This window comes from Xiphophorus maculatus, chromosome 7, assembly GCF_002775205.1.
Source record: "Xiphophorus maculatus strain JP 163 A chromosome 7, X_maculatus-5.0-male, whole genome shotgun sequence".
In the NCBI taxonomy this organism is placed as follows: domain Eukaryota; kingdom Metazoa; phylum Chordata; class Actinopteri; order Cyprinodontiformes; family Poeciliidae; genus Xiphophorus; species Xiphophorus maculatus.
Window position 1 is genome coordinate 8,758,165 of NC_036449.1, and position 19,131 is coordinate 8,777,295.

General features: G+C 39.7%; 1 protein-coding gene across 7 annotated transcripts in view; it reads right to left on the reverse strand.

Moving 5' to 3' along the window:
• plekhm3 (pleckstrin homology domain containing M3) overlaps positions 1-13,709 on the reverse strand; it is a 43,280-nt gene extending 29,571 nt beyond the window's left edge. For 3 of the 7 annotated variants that reach the window (XR_002753060.1, XM_023336962.1, XM_023336968.1), the window contains exons 1-3: positions 13,650-13,709; positions 9,726-10,633; positions 3,637-4,734 (exon numbers count right to left, since the gene is read on the reverse strand). Coding sequence is in view for 6 of the 7 variants with exons in the window: in XM_023336962.1 (XP_023192730.1) it covers positions 3,637-4,734; positions 9,726-10,356 (1,729 nt within the window). In the remaining variant the exon portion in view is untranslated. Of the gene's footprint in view, positions 1-3,636; positions 4,735-9,725; positions 10,634-10,856; positions 10,939-11,740; positions 13,000-13,649 lie in introns of those variants that run through there. The other 4 variants (XM_023336965.1, XM_023336967.1, XM_023336963.1 and 1 more) reach the window with 4 other exon arrangements.
• Between the last annotated feature and the right edge of the window lie 5,422 nt (positions 13,710-19,131).

Here is a 19,131-nt window from a genome sequence, read left to right on the forward strand (position 1 = left end):
ACTCGAAACACCCCGCCACACCCCCCTTTCGAATCTAATGGACTGACATAGTAAATCAGGGGCCTGAGAACATGCTCCAGTGCAACAACAGGGGCCACCAAATCAGGAGGCGATGTGTGTGTGTGTGTGTGTGTGTGTGTGTGTGTGTGTGTGTGTGTGTGTGTGTGTAAATCGCACATGTGGGGAAAGGTTAAGGGGTTGACGGGGAGTCAGTCTTCAAACGTAAAGCACTTCCTATAAATGTAAAAAGTAGCTAGCTTTATCTACAGTAGCTAGCTGAGTACATTTTGATGCTAAGCAACTAGTCATTTGTTACGTATGTGGATGGAAGCAGCATATGCAAATGCAAAAGGTGGATTAGACTGGAAAATCAGATTAAGAAAGATTAAGAAAATAAGCGTGGAAAATGAAGATGGGTGTAACAGCTAATGACTTGTTTGTTTTAGCAGCTTGCTACTCGTCGCCTTAACCACCGTCAAGTCAGTGAAGATGTCTGCACACAACGCAAACTTTTGCCTGACAGAAAAGTCCTGAGAGGAAAAAACGTCACAGATTCATATGAGATTAAATATCTAAGATCTGTGACACATTTAAGGCCAACTTACATTTTACTTAAAGAATTTAAGACATTTTAGATCATTATTATAAATCTCATCTAAAATTTCATTATAGTACCTCAGCTGTCTCAGCTAATCTGAGATAAATATCCCTCTTTTCTACAGGAATATTTCTATAAATGCTTTACTGTAGATAGGTTTTAAAGTAGGTGAACCTGCAACCTGCATGTATTAGAACTAATAGGAAAAAATATATATATTTTTTCTTTTTTTAAGAGCCACAGTGGCGAACCCAAAGAGCCAAATGGGACTCTGGAGCCGCAGGTTTAAGACCCCAACTGAAGTAGCTTCATGTCCTTTTTATGCTCCAATACTAAAGTAGCACATGCTGGATGAGTGAAAAAGGATGAAAAGCAGTAAAAGAGAAAATAAACTGCCTGTAAAAATCTAAAATTATTATTTTTTTAAATAAAAATTTTTAAAACAGAGTTTCAGGTTTCTGCTAATTAACACAGCAGGAGAGTAAGAAGGGATACTGTCCCTTTTGAACGGGTGGACAGCGGGAGAAATGGAGACAAAAACAGGACATGGCTATGAACATGAATGAACTGGTGAAAGCAAACAGAATGAAAAGGTAGAAGAGGAGAGTAATAAACGGGCTGAAGGAGCCAAGGTGCGCGCTCTATAGAAAACAGACGTATCCAGCTGTCCCGTCCATCCAGCTCTGACCTGAAACCCCTCCAACAAACCCCTCCGCTCACAGCTGTCCACTGTAGCGTCCCCAGGCAGCTTTCATTTGCTCTCATTCACTCACAGGTTCATTCATTCATCCATTTTTCCTCCCCACCAACGCTTTAAGCCCGCCAATTATCATCAGTTGGCCCCGGACGGCCCCCCATCCTTGTTCCCGTTTCAGCTGTCCTTTCAAACAGCCCTGCATTAATAAAGCCAGTGGTTACAAATAAAAAGGGAGGTGAGCGGCGATTATTCAAAGCCCTCCAAAAGAGAGAGCGAGAGGAAGCCCACGTTTCACACCCAGGGGGAGGAAAAGCACCGCCTGCCATTTGCGGGGTTGTCCAAGGGTCTGGTATGAGGACTAACTGGAATATTAATAGAGAAGGCGGGTACTTTAATAGTCCTAATCTGAAGAAGGGATTTAAGAGTACATTAAGTAGAAAAATAAATCTAATAAAACTGATGTTAACCGAGGTCATGGAGTGGTTTGGGATTCTTGATGAAAGACTGGGGGGACCTCCATGTTTTACTCCAAGTCCACATTATTAATGTACAAGTTAAAAGTAAATATGGGACTGAGAGGAGATGAATAACAAAGCTATAAAAAGATAGCTTTAATGTGACGTTGAGTAAAGACGTTTAAAGAAAAAAGTAAAAGCAACAAGGCATGACATAATCTAATTGCTTTTATTCCTGCCACTACTGGAACGTGACACACTGATAATTACTGTGTGGCTGAAACAATTAATCGGATTAATAGTGATTAATCGATTGTCCAAATAATTGTCACCTAATTTGGTAATCGATTAATGGTAAATTGGAGCGTAAAAACTGAAAGATGGCCATTTGCTGAAGGAACAACACCCTCAGAGCAATAGTTAAGACAAAACTGTAAAATATATGTTTTGCATTTAGGGTGAAAAGGAAACACCTTTGTCTGTAAATATGGTTGGCATATAATCATTCTACACTGTATTGATTTTAAGTCAATGTTATTCTTTTAGCTACAGGCTTTGTTACAAATGCTCAAGTAAAGAAAGGCTGCATTACTCATTTTAAGCAATAAAATGCTTATTTTCCTACTTACAAAAGGAACTGAATTGTTTGTTTATTGACATTTTTTAATGCATTTCTAAGATTATATAAGAAAAACTTAAATTAAAAATCTACAGAATGTGCCAGGTTTGGTTTACCCGATTAACTGATTGTTTGAATAATCAACAGATTAATCGATAACTAAAACAATTGTTAGTTGCAGCTCTGAATTACCGTTAAAAAAATGTGAAGTATACCTTCTGTACATGATGAATTTATCATGAACTAATCATTTGCTACATTTAAAAGTAGTTCTTAAGCTACATTTCTTACTCCACACAATATCACTGCACAAGTTGGTGGGTAGTTAGACGAGCTATCTGCTCAGGTAGCCGAACCTGCAGCAGACTTTTTAACAAACATGCTGCTTTTTTCAATCTAACAGCAGCTTCAAAACGGCATTAACATGAATATCAGTGATGGATGGAGCTGCTTTAGTTTTCACACAGCAGCAGTCTTTCAAGATGAGCTACTTTCAGCTGAATATGTCTTTCGCATAGGCAGAGGAAAAGCATTGGGGACATAATTTTCCAACTAGGTGATCAGCAGAGCACAGCAGCAGGTGGGTTAGGGAGAGCACCGCTGCCTGCAGCTCATCTCGTTAAGGGGTTTTAGACCGAGGGAACATCATGAAGGAATCTCCTACCAGTTTTGATCTAACTGCTAAGTAGAGATAAAAGGCTACACACCTCCTTGTTAGGCCTTATAAATATGATATTTAATTTGTGTCTAGAGTAGCTTCTCTTAGAACTGGATGAGGAAGTCTCATGTTGACGATAAGAGGCTAGACAAGCAGATGATTAGCCAGGGGAGTGCTAAAAATGTTTCACGTAAGGAGGTTCAAAGTATCGCATGTACAATGAAACCATTTCTAACTGCAAGTTCAGGTCGACCAGTCCTCGTTTTTAGGGCTGTAAATGTGACTCTTTTAACCTGTGGGTCCTGTGGACATTTAAACTAACCAAAGACATTTAAAGCCAGGCTTGGTTAGCCCATTTCAATGTCAATAAACATCTTTACGAGGACGGCTTCACACTTTTGGGCCACAGTTTGTTGCAGCTGAGGAAATGCTGTAGTCATGATTGTGCTTGACACGATGCAGATCTGAAGTATTGGTAATGCATATGGAGATATGATGCTCGTCTATCGTTTTAAGAAACAGAAAGGTAGGCAAACCTTTATGCTGTTATACTTTCTGCTGTGAAATGATCTCACTAGGAATCTGGTAGTGTCTGTAAATGTCACTTACCTGCACACCTAAAGCTCTGAGCGGTGAGCCCCTTCTCCACAGCCAGACAGGTGAGAATACTGAGGAAACTGGTGGTGACAGACTGCCGCTTTGTTCTCTGGGCCTCCCTCTGCTTCCTGTCCCTTGGTGGTTTGGACCTCAACAACACTTCTTGGAGACCAGGAGGTCCGTCTGATTCTCTCTTGTCTTCTTGCGTGGGCTTCTGCGCGTCCACTGCCTGCCGCAGCGCCTCCACCCATTCCTGGGCTTTCAGGTGATCATCCGCCTTGAGCTTGAGGAGCTCTTTGGGGAAAGTGGCTTGGAAACACCGCCCTTTATCCGCCCATGACTCTCCGGTCTCTGGTACAAGATCCTGTTGTACTGACGAGCAGGACGCTAGGGAGAAGTGGAGGACCGGTTGGGACACAGACCCCCTGCCTTCAGTCGGAAAAGCTTGGAGAGCAGATCTTGTCAAGACGAAAGTGAAGGCCCGCCAGTTGTTTTGATCCATCAGCAGGTGGAGAAGTCCAGCTTTCAGCACATCCTGGAAGCGCTGGTTAAACAGAGGGAGGGTGGTTGGCCGACTCAACACTTCAGAGTTCACAGAAAGCGACGCCTCAGATGAAGTTGGGGTGTCGCTATCCCCGTCGGGTCGGGTGTCGAGCCCAGAGGGAGAGGGCAAAGAGGAAGGTGACATGGGTACAGGAAACGTCTGCTTAATTTCCACGCTGTTCTTATGCTTGCGGTTGTCCTGCCTCGCGGGCCTCGCTGCCTGAACCTTCTCCCACATCAGCCGCCGCCACTCCATCGCTTCCCACTGGTTGGCCGCCCTCAGTTGGAGACGTGTGCTGTTGAAGAACAAGGCCTGGAGTGTGCGCTTCTCGCCAGGCTGGCTCATCTGACTGGTCTGGCTGCAGGGTGCCGGGGCGATGACGCTCTGGCAGTGCGACAGAGAGTAGGCAGTGCCCAGTTGGCGATTGGCACTGCTATCAAGAGTATAGAGCCGCAGCTCACAGGGAGTCAGCTCAACGTAGCAGGATGTCCAACGGCCCCGTGGGCCCTCGCGCTGCTCCATCTCACCCTGCTTCACAACGCTGCTGCTGCTGCTGCTCTTGTCAACTGGAAACAGAAAAGGAGAAACGAGATAAATGACTTATATTTGCATGTTTGGAATCAGTTCATTCAACATATAGAAAAAAAACCCACTGATCATCCAGCTGGTGCTTCTGCGCACCCAAACAAGGGGTTACAAGAGCTGTTTTTCAGAATTTCCAAAAGTGATTAAAAAAAAAAGTTTCTTTCACTTATTTTTTCTTTGTTTTGTTCTGAAAATGATCATTTTTCTCATCATCAGTTCTAGAGGGACTTCGTCTGCCTACAGGACTGTCCATCAAGTTTTCCTAAAATTTGACTTGGAATCACTTTCACAATGCTGTCAGACAAAAGACAACGTCTGTCAGTCACCATCTGTTCACACTACTGCTGTTGGGGAGATGGTAAAAGAATATAAAAGCAAAGACAACAAGACTGAAAAACAAGTTTTTTGTCTTTCCCAGATCATACTTGTGTCAAGTCTTATGTGCCTTGTCTGTTTGACTATTAATCTGTGTTCTGTGCAATGACAGTAAATCTACTTAATCAATCAATATAATGCTGTCGTAGGCCCTATGAAATACTGAAAAATGTTTTAATGCAATACAAATACTGAAACCAATAAAAAGAGGAAGAAAAAGAGCCACCTGCAGAACAAGGTGATTCAGCTTTCACACAAATAGCAAAAGTATTGAGTGGAACTAAAGAAAAATGGAACAATGTACACCACTTAAAAACGGGAAGAAAGCAAAGCAGGCTTCATAATATCTAAAATAGAAACATGATGCATCCTGGCCACTGAAGTCCTGATCCCTGTTTCTAAGAAAACACAGTGAGCAGGAGCAGGACAAGAGCTCACTGAAGACTGTAAATACTGTACGCATCGAGCCAAAAACAAAAGTATAAGAAATGCATGTTTGAGGTGATGTGCTATCAGACAACTATAGTTACTTTCTTATTCTTATATTCCAAGTGTAATGAACTTGCATTTTTTATGCAAACGTAATATTTTGTCAATTGCACTGATGCTCCCACCTGACACTAAAGACATTACTCAAAGTTAGAGGTGCACCAATTTGCAATTTTCTGGCTGATCTGATGTTTAAAAAAATCTGAGCTGCCGATTTTTTTTCTTCTTCTAGTGGGGTGACCACTGTTGACCACAGATGTGAAGACGTGACATTTTGGGTGGGTCCGTCAATCAGCCCTATCTCACAGCAGAGAGAAAGGGGACAGTGGCTGGCTTTCAGACTTTTGTGGCGATAGATATGATTGATTTCTCATGTAGGTATCGATCGTAGATCTCCCAAAATTATTTAATTAAAATGAAGCCCTGGATTATAACTGCAACAAATGACAAAAAGAGGAAAGAATTGGACTTATATGGCAAGTGATATTGTCATTACAATATACGTATACTACCTTTATCCCCGCTGCAAGATTTCTATATATTGTGTAGCCCTAATCCTTTAACTTTTATCAAAAAAAAACAAAATATACATTTTCAGCTTTAAAACATGATTGTTTAAGCTTTGAAACTGGTTTAATCTGAAAAGTTGTTCTTACTGGGTTAAGAGATTTAATTAAAATAGCAGCAATCACAATAAGCTTCAAAACCAGCTTCACAATTTCATTTAGTTGTAAAGCACAATATGTAGTCTAAACAGGCAAAAATGCATTTTGTTTCTTTAATGCACCGGATCACTCATCTAGAAAGCCGTAAAGGGGAAATAATTCACAGCTCTGGTTAGCCTCAGGGTGGCGAGTGCAGGCTGTCATCAATCTTATCAAACCGGTGGCAGACATGGAGTCACTCAGGATCACGGACCTTGCATGTTAACAAAGATTTTGTTAAAGGGATCAAATAAATATGCAAATAGGATTAACTGGAATCGGGTCTAACTGATTGGCAGACTTTACGCTTGGGAGAGTCGAGATGAGAATTAGGAACTGTGGAGAGGAAAACTGCTTTATTTAATTAGCCTTCATGGCTACCTGCTGGGTTTTTACACCACACTCTAATAATAGTCCAACATACATGCGCACAGGCTTTCAATCATAGCTAATACTTCACACTCAACACCAAATAACTCTCCAGTGTTTCACCCAATCATGCTGCAGACCTCTGATATATAAAACACACTAATTTCCAGCTTGACTTGCTGGTACAAATTAATACACACAACTATTCTCTAAATCAAAGTCCTTTTTTGTCACGCAAGTCATCGCACATTTTCAGATGCACAATGCCTTTGTGCAATGGTAATAAAAAAAGATTTAAAAATATATGAAAACCCAGATTTTTATCGTGAGAAGACATTAAGCAGACATTTGTGTAAAGCTACAGTCACACTGATAAACACACTAAATATGGGGAGGCAAAAAGTGATTTTGAAGTCCTGTTGTGTCTCCGCATCATGTACAGTGAGTTGCTGTAGAAGCTAATCTGGTCTGAATGATTTGTGGATATTAGGATTAAGGGTGTGAACGCACAGTGTTCTTCTCTGAGTCGTCACTAATTGTTTACCATTTTTCTTTTCCGATGGTAAAAGAGTAAAAGAGTAGAAATTTCATTCCCATGTTGCACGATATACTGAATCAGAACTGTCATTGCAAAATCAGTGTGAGCATTGCTGCCACTGCTTGAACGCAATATTTGGTATGATGCTGTATTTTTCAAGAGTCCTACATTGATGTCTGGAGTATTGAGAATGAGAATATTTATTGAAAGCTGCATGGATTCTAACAAGACCTTATTGTCTGCACCCAAGTTATATTTTTGGTGGTGAAAGCTCACCAAGTGTAGTTGGGAGACTGCTTAAGGGTAAAAGAGGAAAAGAGTTTTAAAAAGATAGTAATTTTATTATTGCTATTGATAATGTCACCAAAATTTTCAGCAGTAATATTTCAATAACATATTATCAAATAAAAAGCAAAATGCTGATGAATATTGATATTCTTGAATGATCTAAATGAACGGTACACTGGCGGACCAGAGCTACTCGCAGTTTTTCTAAGACGAGTAAGGCTTCTGTGTATGATCTGTCTCAATGACGTAACGTGCCACAGATTATCTTACGTCACAAACTAAGTATCAACAGTTTAGTTTTTAAAATATATCCTGGAAAACAAATGCCACAATTTTGAGAAGCAAGAAGTATCTTCTCTAATCAAGACCAAAAGGAACCCTAAAGAAATTTCACATTGACTTTGTTTGTCTAAATGCATATACAGTATGCATATTGTTTACATAAAACTGTGCTACTCATTTCTTTTTACCATCTAAACATCCCCAGCTGTCACTAATGGAAAGGCAAACAGGCCCCCTTTTTGTTATTTATGTGAATAAAGAGGCACAGCGAGGCCCAGTAAATCACTTTGGCTTCTGCTTATTACCGTCTTTTTCCTACTTCTCTTCTTTCAATGCACATCTCGCCAGTCTAAACAGCCTGATACCTTTTCACACATATGCTAATACTAAATAATCCTGCCAGTATCAGCGGCTGGGTAATTGGGTTTCCTCTTCTCTCGCCTCATTTGAGTCCATTTGCTGACAGGATTACGGGCTATTATCCCTCAGGATCCCTTCGGATCTCCTCAGGTCTTCGGATAGCCAAAACACACAAACAAATGAGCTCTCCGCGAGTGTGTGTGTGTGTGTGTGTGTGTGTGTGTGTGTGTGTGTGTGTGTGTGTGTGTGTAGCGCTCTCAGTCTGAATATGGACGGTCAAGCCACAGCTGTGTCATTTTAAGTTATCATCATCTTCTATCATTATTGCTTTCTCTGGGGATGCTTCAACCTAAGTGCAGCACACGCCCCGATCTGCAGTGCAAATAGTCGGGGACTTCTGTCCTCCATAATCCTCTCAAAACCTGAGAAAGCTTTTCATTGAATGGACTGCCGATCAGATTGGGGAAGGGGAAGGAAGGCTCTCTCAGGTAAGGGCCAGCCTTCTGGTGAGAATCAAGAATACTTCAGGTTCAATGATTTGGTCAACAGAGGGCATGACATCATCTTCAAAGAGCAAAAGCAACAATTTGCACCATGAATGTCCAATTAGGCAAATGCTATGTCATTAAAGGGTCAGTTCACCCAAATAAGAGAAATTACACCAGGGGTCAAAACTGTAAAACCACACACACACACACGCACGCACACACACACACACACACACACAGATGAAGTAACAATGGCCACCTCATAAACGTTGCCAGGTTATTAGTACATGTGCTGGGTGAAGAATATATTAGTTGCAAGAGCTTTACTACAGCCTACTAGGGAAAGCAAGAAATAAAGCAAAAAGATAGACAAAAATAAAGGCTTCTGCAGGGTCGCTTCTCAATCACCAATATTCAACAATGAGAGCACGTTGCTAAATTGAAGATTTTTCTTGAAGTTATTGTGAAACCAAGAGTAGGGAACAACAGAATTTCCAATTATGCAATAAAGGAACTACAATATGCTTATTATGGGCTGAAATTTTTACAGCTTGCTTTTTCGGAACATGGCTCTCATCACCACCTGAGACACATTCAGCTTTTAGGAGACATCTCTTTAAAATGTTTTCCTCCACTTGTGAATACATTTCTTATCACACAGAGCTATGAATGATGATTTAAACAGAACTCAATAATACTGGACACAGACAAAGGCCTCAGCATGAAAATGAAGGACAGTGTTCATTAGATAATGCATTTCTTAACAACTACTCTGGTTTAAGAACTACTGCTAAGTGTACATGTGCGGTGAAAGTGTGCATTATAATTCTGGTGGATTCCAAGCAGCCTGGTCAAAATATCAACAAGCAGACATGGGGCCACAGACCAGGGGTCAGAGACAAAAGTGGGTAAAAAACTACAAACTGGAAACTAAAATCTTAGTATACTGTAATTGAAGATAAATTTTCATGATACAAACTGGATAACATCTAAAATAGGAATTACCTTCAATCCGTTTTGTCATCATTTCTTTTTAAGGTTTATCATCAAATGAAGGACGATCTTGTCCATGCACTCACCGTCCTGCTGCTGGTTGAAGATCATGTTCTTCAGCGTGTCGCAGTCCACCGCGGGCAGCCCATTGTCCGTGTAAGCAGACGGACGGTAGTTGACGTCTGACCTGGACCGATTGTGTCCTTTCTTAAACACCGACTTCGACGAGGCGCTTCCGGCGTTGTTGGCGCACTCCTGCATGTGGGCCACCAGGTCGTTGGTGGAGCGCGCTCGGCTCCTCTTCCCGTGCCTCAGACCCATGCCCAGGCCCAGAACGCTGAAGTTGTCGGCCCAGGCCAAGCCGAGGGGCCCCACCTCCGGCTGCTCTCCGGCCAGCAGGTTCCACACGCCGCTGGAGCTCAGCTTGCCCAGAGCGGAGCTGGACACATCCTGCAGCTGCTTGTGCGCCCTCGCAGGCTGGCGGTTGCTCGATTGAGCGGGACTTGGGCCTTGACTCTGGATCCCAGCCATGGAGTGGATGAAGTCCTCGGTTGCTTCCAGAGCTGGGCTGATGTCACCCACCACATCAAGCTGCTCAAGGCCCTCCATGGCTGTGAAAGGACAGGACTTCCCCTGAGTAACTAATCTTGTAGCAAGACAGTTTTCCAGAACAGGAACAAAAGCCCTGCAATCATGACCACTAAGCAAAACTAACATTTACAAGGACATAATGGAGTCTTCTGGGCATGAGAGTCAGGTATGAATAGGAGAACCATCTTCAGGATGTCTGAGAATTTCTCAAATAGTTGCTTGAAGTCTGACTGAAGACGTCTTCCACTTTTCCTTTTCCAGTTCCAAAAGTTTGCTTTTTTCTTCCGTGAACATGCAAAGATGCCTGATTAGAAATTCACTAACCTGACACTGAAATCAATGCTCTGCTTTTGGTTGTTAGGTGGCTGTGAGGTCAGCTGGCGGAGAGTGTCTGGGTCGTTCTCTGTAACAAAAGAGAAGCGAGAAAGAGGAAGTGAAGACAAGATGTGCAAAACCAATACCAAGAACAGATGCACAACTGACAGGAAGAAAGCTTTGTCTTGGTTTTTGCTTTTTTTTTTCAAAGAAGCAACAAAACTACTTCATGTTACAGTTGATTTTGTTCATTTAAACCAAGCGTTTGTTGAAGCAAACAGATAGTAATAAAGATTCGACTTCAAACATACCAGCGGTATCTCGATTAGCTGAATAGAGTTGGTCATCCTGCCTTTTATGTCCCAGTAAAATAATGATGGACTTCCTCCTCTGCTGCTTATCGGCAGAATGAGCAGCGAGGAATCAGGCCAGGGTGGGGTTATCATCCATCTGCCTGACATGCTCATCCGTCCTCATCCTCCTCCCTCTATATACTGTTTGTATACGCTGGGTCATTTGTGCTCCTATTGATTTTTTTCCCTCCCCCTTCATATATTAATTGTTAAATGGACATTACATCACTAGAATGCAATGTCTGGTGGGTTAAAATATGTACAAACCATTCAAGACTACAAAAGGGGAAAAATTCCCTTTTGTAGGATTTAGATAATCATTGATATGATTGTCTAAATTCAAAAGATTTGTAGCTTCATCACTTTGGAGCAAATTATTAGTATTGTAAAGTTTGTAGTAATTAACATTTTACCACGCACACCCACCATATTTAGAGTGACATCATGTGCCTGCAGACTCAGCTTTGAGTTCATCGTCATCAGTTACTCATCAAACTTCCTCCTGACCTCCAGATGAATCACAAAAAAACAGACCAGCTGCCAAATCCATCTTCTACCAACCAACTAACAGGGATGCTGGAAAATATCACTTCTATAAATATTGCACATGAATCACAATCTAAATGCTCCAATTGTTTCCAGGTACTACTTTGTTGTTTTTACCACTCGGGTAACTTTTTGCTTTTTTCCATGCTATATTTCTGAAGGAGTACTTTTGATGACAAGCTGCGTAATCACCACCTTCAACTGACCAGATATGATTAACATATGCAAACAAATGGGGTAATATCTGTCACCAATGGTTTGAGTAATACGGGGAAATGCTACAATGGGTTACTCACCTGAAATACTGAATGCGTCCTTTGTTCTTGTGTCAAAGCTTAGGCTTGTTTGTCCAAATGACTTTATTCCACAAGTTCAGATATTTGTCTATATTCTCTCTGACAAACTGTGTGGAATCCATGTTTTTTTTTCTTTAAGAGATCAAATGTTTTCTCCCTGCACAACTCCCATGAAAGTTAAATATCTTCCATCAACTTCTGATTGTAGAGGTATATACTTTCATATCATCTGTTGCTCTAAAACCTGCTATAGAGACTTTTTTTTTTGTTGCTTCTTTTAGCATCATGCGGTCTGCTTTCAGGGTGAACCATCTTGTATGGCCATGTTGGCATGTTTTGTTTTGAATGTCCTTCTCAGTGGAAAGAAGCACCTCTTTAAATCACCCAACACTTTCACGCTACTCCAGTTCACTTTCTCTAGGTCCCAGAGAGACTGATTCGATACGCCTGTGTATGATTTTAGCCAGTTTAAATGAAAAAGACGACATTCTTTTAATGTTTTAATTACATAATCTTGAAAAGTATGTTGTTGTTGAAATTATCTGGTGTCTCAGTATTGTCCCAAAATGTTAAACAACATAATCTGTGAAGGGTTCTATAATTCTTTCACATTACACTAAAATGTAATGTAATGTCTTTTATATCAGGATCATACAGCGCACCAAAAACACTGGGCTTAATAGAACTAAAACTATGCAATAGTAGACATTAAAGAGATCGCAATATTATTTCATTTTTGTTGTGATGATATCTTATGAATCAAGATGCTTCTAGAATGGTCTCTGATCATTTACTGCAGCCGGACTCCATCCAACAGACCAAATACATTATTGATAAGCAGAGCTTAAATTCACGACACAGCAAATATTGCATTCTTGCAATATTAATTTGAAGATTATTACATGTCCTCCATATAAGATTACACATAAGTTTACGAGTTTTATTTTCCTACAGCTAATGTTTGTCCAGGACAATTTCATTCATGTTTCTGTAAAAACTCAGAAATGTTCATGTGTAAAACAAAAAGGCAAATATACACTCCATAATGAGCTTGCTTATCAAATTCTTGACAAATTGTTTACTTATTTTCAGCAAAAATAAAATACATGTGAGGAGTGGTTTCTTTAAAATGTCTGATCAGGTGGATGTTGCGTTTTAATACTAAATTTTAATAGAAAAATTTTCTCTCAGGCTGGAAGTTACATGTTTAATTTCAACAGAGGTGACTCGTACACCATGTACTCTGAGAAAACCAAAGCTTTCTCAGAGTACAAAGTTTTCTTTTCTTAATTATTTTTTTTCTCCAGTAAAATCGTCTTTGTTCATATTTAACTCAATAAGTTCATGTTAAAGCTGAACCTACAAAAAATTAAAATAATCTAAGAGAGAGACATCAAATTGATATCCACCACATTATCCGCTAATTAACGAGTTTTGTTGAAAAAAAAATCTCTACAGGAAGATTTCACCTCAGTGTAAAGTCGCTGTCAGAAATCAATAAGCAGCAGCGTTCACCATCCAGTCCCACTCAAGTGTTTGCCTCCGAGTCCATTAAGACTCAGCATCTTTGTAGAGACAGAATTGAAGCCACCTTCTATGTAGTTTTAGTAATTGACAATGTACCGCATACTCTTCTCTTTACAATTACCACTTGCAAACGACATAACTAATTTCATTAATCTCATATTTGACCGGCAAATCTGCTTGAGTTAGGCCTATTTATCCTTTGCTAATGTGAGCTAACAGCTAACGGTAGCCGCTCTCCATCATGGATGAATGTGACTTTAACATCACCGATAAGGTCTCACTCACTCCGAATACATCCACCATGTTTTACTGGACCGATGCTGGATTATCTGGCGGTAAAACTGCCGTCACGCTCCAACCGGTAAAGGTAAATAAGACTCACCTTACTCTGTTTACCATTATGTCATTCCAGTCCGTCGGAGCGGAAGTCCTCGGCGTGAAACTCAGACTGGAGAAATAGGTTCCACAAAACGTTCCCATGGAAATAAAAAAAGGCAGATACCCAGAAAAACATTGACCAAAATCCGATGCATTGGATAAAAAATACATAAATAAACAGACACGTAGTACTTTTTTAAAACAAAAAATTAGCAAGTGACTTGTTTACAGCTCTGTCTTTACCCAAGAATATAATGTAATAGTAAATTAATTCTTATTAACTCTATTTTCTAATTATGTGACCTATGAGGACAATTGTTTACAGTGTATTGTATTTAGGGGCATCAGAGTAAAGATGTGAAAATATTTTGAAATGTATGCTTTTCCGTCCTCTTTAAAATTAGCTGTACTGTGGGTTCATCTGTCAGTTAAAATCATAGTAAATGCTCTGAACATTTTGGTTGAAATGTGACAAAATGTAAAAATATTTTTCTAGTGTAAATAGTTTTGCAAGACAATCTGTATGCATTCAAAGTAAATATAGTCAGTTTTTCTTTCTCAAGAAATGAGAAGTTAGTAAGGCACAATTTACTTGGCTGAATTTTTCAACATTGTTTTATTCAGATAGACATGTTCAGCAGTTTCCCAATATGTTTAGTCATTTTATTAACAAAGATTAAACATTTTTGTGAAAAACATAAACATTTTATTAATTTATTTATTATCCACACAACTTAATAGGTTTCCATAAGCTCATAAAGTAAGCTGTGAGATATAATAATCCAACTAAATACATTAGAAAACACAAAAAACTATCTGTCCGACTGAGGAACAGAAAACCTTATTTGACTTACTGTACAATAACTCCTCCCCCCAAAAAAACTAGTTACAATTAAGTAAATGAAGCAGACATCATCATCATTGTTGTTGCTGTTATTTTGTTAAATTTTTCACAGTATTGTTTTACACCTATATTTATTGTAATTGATTTTGTTTTAACTCTTTGCTGGCAATTTTCATGTCGAAATAGGACACGTTGGAAAAACATCACACCATAGCACTTTTTTTTTCTGTTTCCATTCTTCATTTTAGAAATGAGGATCAAAGTTATTTTCCGAAATCTTATAAAACCCTTCAGATTTTTCAAGAACCGTGCTCTGATGTGTTTTGCATCAAACCAATTCTGAAACACATAGTGCATTTCCATTATTGTCATTACCATGAAATGGGATGAAAATCTCTAAAAAGCATGATCAATACCAAGGACGGCAGGCAGGATGTAGTATATTTACTTAGTCTCAGAAAGAAAGGTCATGAAATACGTCTGCACTGACAAATTCAGACCAAAATGAAAAGGGGCCAGAAGAAAGGAGGACACAGCAGAGGTGGAGAACGGGCGTCTGCTAATGGGCTCCTTGAAGCTGACCTGCCACCCAAAGTATCCGTCTAACGTGGTAAAACACATAATTCTCCTCCAAACAGAGTTCTCACGAGGGCTGAAACGATGTGAGGCGCCCATGGAGTACTTCTCATTGTTAAAAATATTTGGAGAACCAGTCTCCTTTAGCCCCACAAGCACTGCTCTGGTTTCCTTTGTGATGGTTATTGTCGTTATTTTAGTGCATTATGTACCCATTCTTATGTTTTACTGATGTGGAAAGATGAATGCAAATAGCCATATCTTATACAAAAAATAAGAGTCCAGAAAATATTGTCAGACTTATGTGTATTTTTTTAAAATCTGTATCAAGATGCACTATAATCCTTTGCTTCCAGCGTCTATTGAATTCCATACCTGCACACACCAGTTCATTTCATGAGGAACAGATCAGGTGATCACCTGATCCCGGCAGCATTGTGAAAACAGATGTTAAGACATGTGAAAGCTGTGATTAAAAGAAGATAAATCAGTATTATTTAAACATAGATTTATGTTAGGATATTAAAAGGTAAAGTTTAGTGTAAGTAAGGTAAAGAATAAGTGTCGTGTCATTTAAAACCTGATTTCTTTGCACTATCTGAGATCAGAAAGCCATGCATGTAATACTGGTTATTTTGGCCTTTTCTCATTTTCTGTTAGCAGAAAATGAGAATAAATTCTCCGGTTTAACGTTTTTATTTGAAATTTGTTCTGAGGTAAAAGATCTGAATAACCGTTGCATCATTTTCCAATCTAAAAACAAGTTAAGAGTAAATGAAAAACACAGAAAGTGGCTGCTATCAGTCACTTCTAATGCTTTGGGACTCCAGTGAACCACAAATGGAGGAGACATGGACCAGTGTACAGGAGTACCCAGTTTACTCCTGGGTAAGCTTTCCCATGAATGGAGAGCCAATCAGTGCAATCCAGGATCAAATTAACAACTCATCTAGGAGGAAGAAAGGAACCCAGATCACCTAACGATCTAAGTTGCCTCAATTAAAGTAGCAGGTTTATGTAAAATCGACTTTTTTGAGCTTCACATCATGTTATAATAGTATTCCCTCATCAAAAACATACCTGGTGTGTTGCTTTGATTCTTTAATGCATGTTGGAGAAATCCTGGATTCTCCCATGGCAACCATTCAGCTGTCCAAAACACCTGGGTAGACCTAGCTCCGCCTTCGAGGATGAAGCTCCTCCTATGAGCTTCCAGTTTCAAGTTTTCAAGCTTCTGCCTCACAGAGCAGCGATCCCACGACTTCCCCACTCAGCTCCTTCAGACTAGCTAGCAGCAATTAGCAAACACCTGGTGGAGCTGAGCATCTGCTGAGCTCATTAAATACGAGTGACTTCTCACTGCAATGCTGGTGGATGAGCGCTGTTTGATGACTTCCTGAAGGCGGAAAGTTGGAAAGAACAGGACTTTCTTAAAGAGACAGGGGTCTAATTTTAAGGTATTCATTTATGAAGTAAAATTCTTTGGAAGTCATATTTGATGGGACAGGTCCATCCACCTGTCCATCCAGGTAATTGTTTTATTATTGGGGTTCCTTTACAGATTGCAAATTCCCCTTTTACTCTGTGTAAAGCATCTGATTGATTTAAAACCATATTAAAACCTTGTTTGTAACATGTCTTTGACAACCTCATCATTATTTGCTTTCAGAGAAACAGCTTTATAAATCGTTGGAAACTTTATCACCATTCCATCCTTCTCGGTTTGCGGTTTCCGTCCAGGTTTTGTCATGTCATCTGTCATAATTTGACATTGTCAGATTGACGGTCCAGACATCTGTGGAGCATTGCTCCGTCTGCGCTTTAGAAATCCTTTTAGGGTAAGTGCCCGTGCCTGGAAATCAAGACTGATGCAAGAAATAAGCATCAGCTTTAGGAATCAGGCTGTCTCTGATCTATCATTTCCCATTTCAGAGCGATCTCACGTCCTCCCCCTACCCACCAACCCCTCGTCCCTTGACTAGTGCACTTGGGTCCCTCTCTGTCCTCGGTCTTGCCTCTTTCCCTCTTTATTTTAATCAAACCATCTTCTGCTGCTGAGGACTAAATTATGATTAGATTTAAGGATATGCAGTGCTTTCATCTGTCTACTGTGTTGTTCAATGCCGCTCCCCTCTAACCCTCCTCAAGCCAGCTCCCTGACCCCCCAAACACACACAGCACAATAGATGTCTACATCAACTCACTCACCGGCAATTGAACAGCAGAGTGGCCGCTTGGTCCCCATGGAAACGTGTATGTGTGTGTGTGGGTGTGTGTGTTTAGTGAATGTTTCCCCTTCGCTGACACAAAACAGAACAAGTCTGATTGAGACACATAGACCGATGCTTTACATGTAAATGATCTGCTCACCTATGACGCAACCAGTCTGCAGCTACATTATCAAAGTAGGGCGTAATTGTGAAGTGAAAGAAAAGTCACTTATTCTTTTCATTGTTTTGAAAAAAGTCTGAAAAGTGTGACTTTGCATTCATCAGTCTTTACTTTCATACCCCTAGATAAGATTCTGTGTGAACGATCCACCCCAGAAGTCTTCTAATTGCGTCGAAAGATCTTTAACATGCCAACCCTAAACTTACATGAACGGCTACATTGGACTGGTTTAGAGATCAGGGCTGCCAAAGTCCAGTCCTCAAGAGCTACAATCCTGCAACTTTTTGATGCATCCATTCCCAAACACACCTGAATGAGATTCAGGCATGCATCAAAAAGAAAGAGAAAGAAATGTAATCAAAATATCAAAATGAAATATCTGTAATCAAACATTTCTGCATTGTTCATTTTTATGACCATTTGATTATAGTTTATTTGAGGTAATAATAAATTTCCTAAACTCAGTGGCCTCCAAGACATGACCAGAGAGTTGGCCACTCCCTTTAAATCACTTCAGTTCAAACAAACCATTAGTCACCTTCCTCAATTAAGACATAAATATAAAACCCAATATAAAATACATATGTAATGAATTTAAAAAAGCAATGTACAGCAACAGGCTGACTTCTACTTGAGTAACCAAAACGGTGAACCAGCTTGGTGAGCCACATAAACACTGACCCCTTCTGGCCAAACCTAGGAACATATTCTAAATATATCTTAATTTGCTTTCCTGAACTTTTAATTGCTGTCTCCACAGTTAAAAGTAGTTTGTTTTTCTTCCTGCAGATACAGTAAAGAGTGAAAAGCAGATAACACAAAAGAAAGAGAGGGAGAGAGGGAGAAAAAGAGAGAGACACACAGAGAGAGAGAGAGAAAGAGAGACAGAGAGAGAGGGGGAGAAAGAGAGAGAGACACAGAGAGAGAGAGAGACAGTGAGAAAACACATTTTGTAAAAGGTTTACCGGCAATCCCAGAAATCTTTTATTTTTATTGTTTTGCAGTTACAGAGACCTTGAAATGTAATCCCATTTTAAAAATATATAATTTTTAATACATTATATTAATAGATTGTCTGAAAGATGACATTTACATATTCAATTGAAAATGCTCTTTTGTATGCCATCTTCTCCCTTGTGAGAATTCATTCTTCACTCTTGAGGGCCCCCTGCTGGCCGACAGACCTAAGAGCTCGCTCTGTTCAAACACCCTTCATTTATATACATAAATATTATAATTTCCCTTCTGTTATTTTAATCACGTTTGTAAGGTTAAATTTATCTGCTTGCTCAATTGACACTTTTGCTTGTGATGTTGGTCATTAAATGTTTTATTTCTGCTCAACTGCTTGCACTTCACAGAGTATACAGCACATAATTCATGAAGCTCATTGAAAAGAAATGCAGTAAAAATGCAACCTCAGTATGACTGTGTATGCTGAAATATGAAAGGTACAATGCAAAACAAATACTAAGTTAACGAGTCTTTGTTTGCGGAAATAATAATTTACTTCTGAATCTTAAGTTCAGAAGTGCGTTATTAAAGTTGCCCCTCATAAACAATAGGTCAGAAAGTATTAAAATATAAAGAAAGCACTCTTCGTTTAGATAGTTTCTACAAAGCAAAATTAGAAAGAGGAAAAGAAAAGAGGAAGATGGTAAAGAAAAGCCACAAT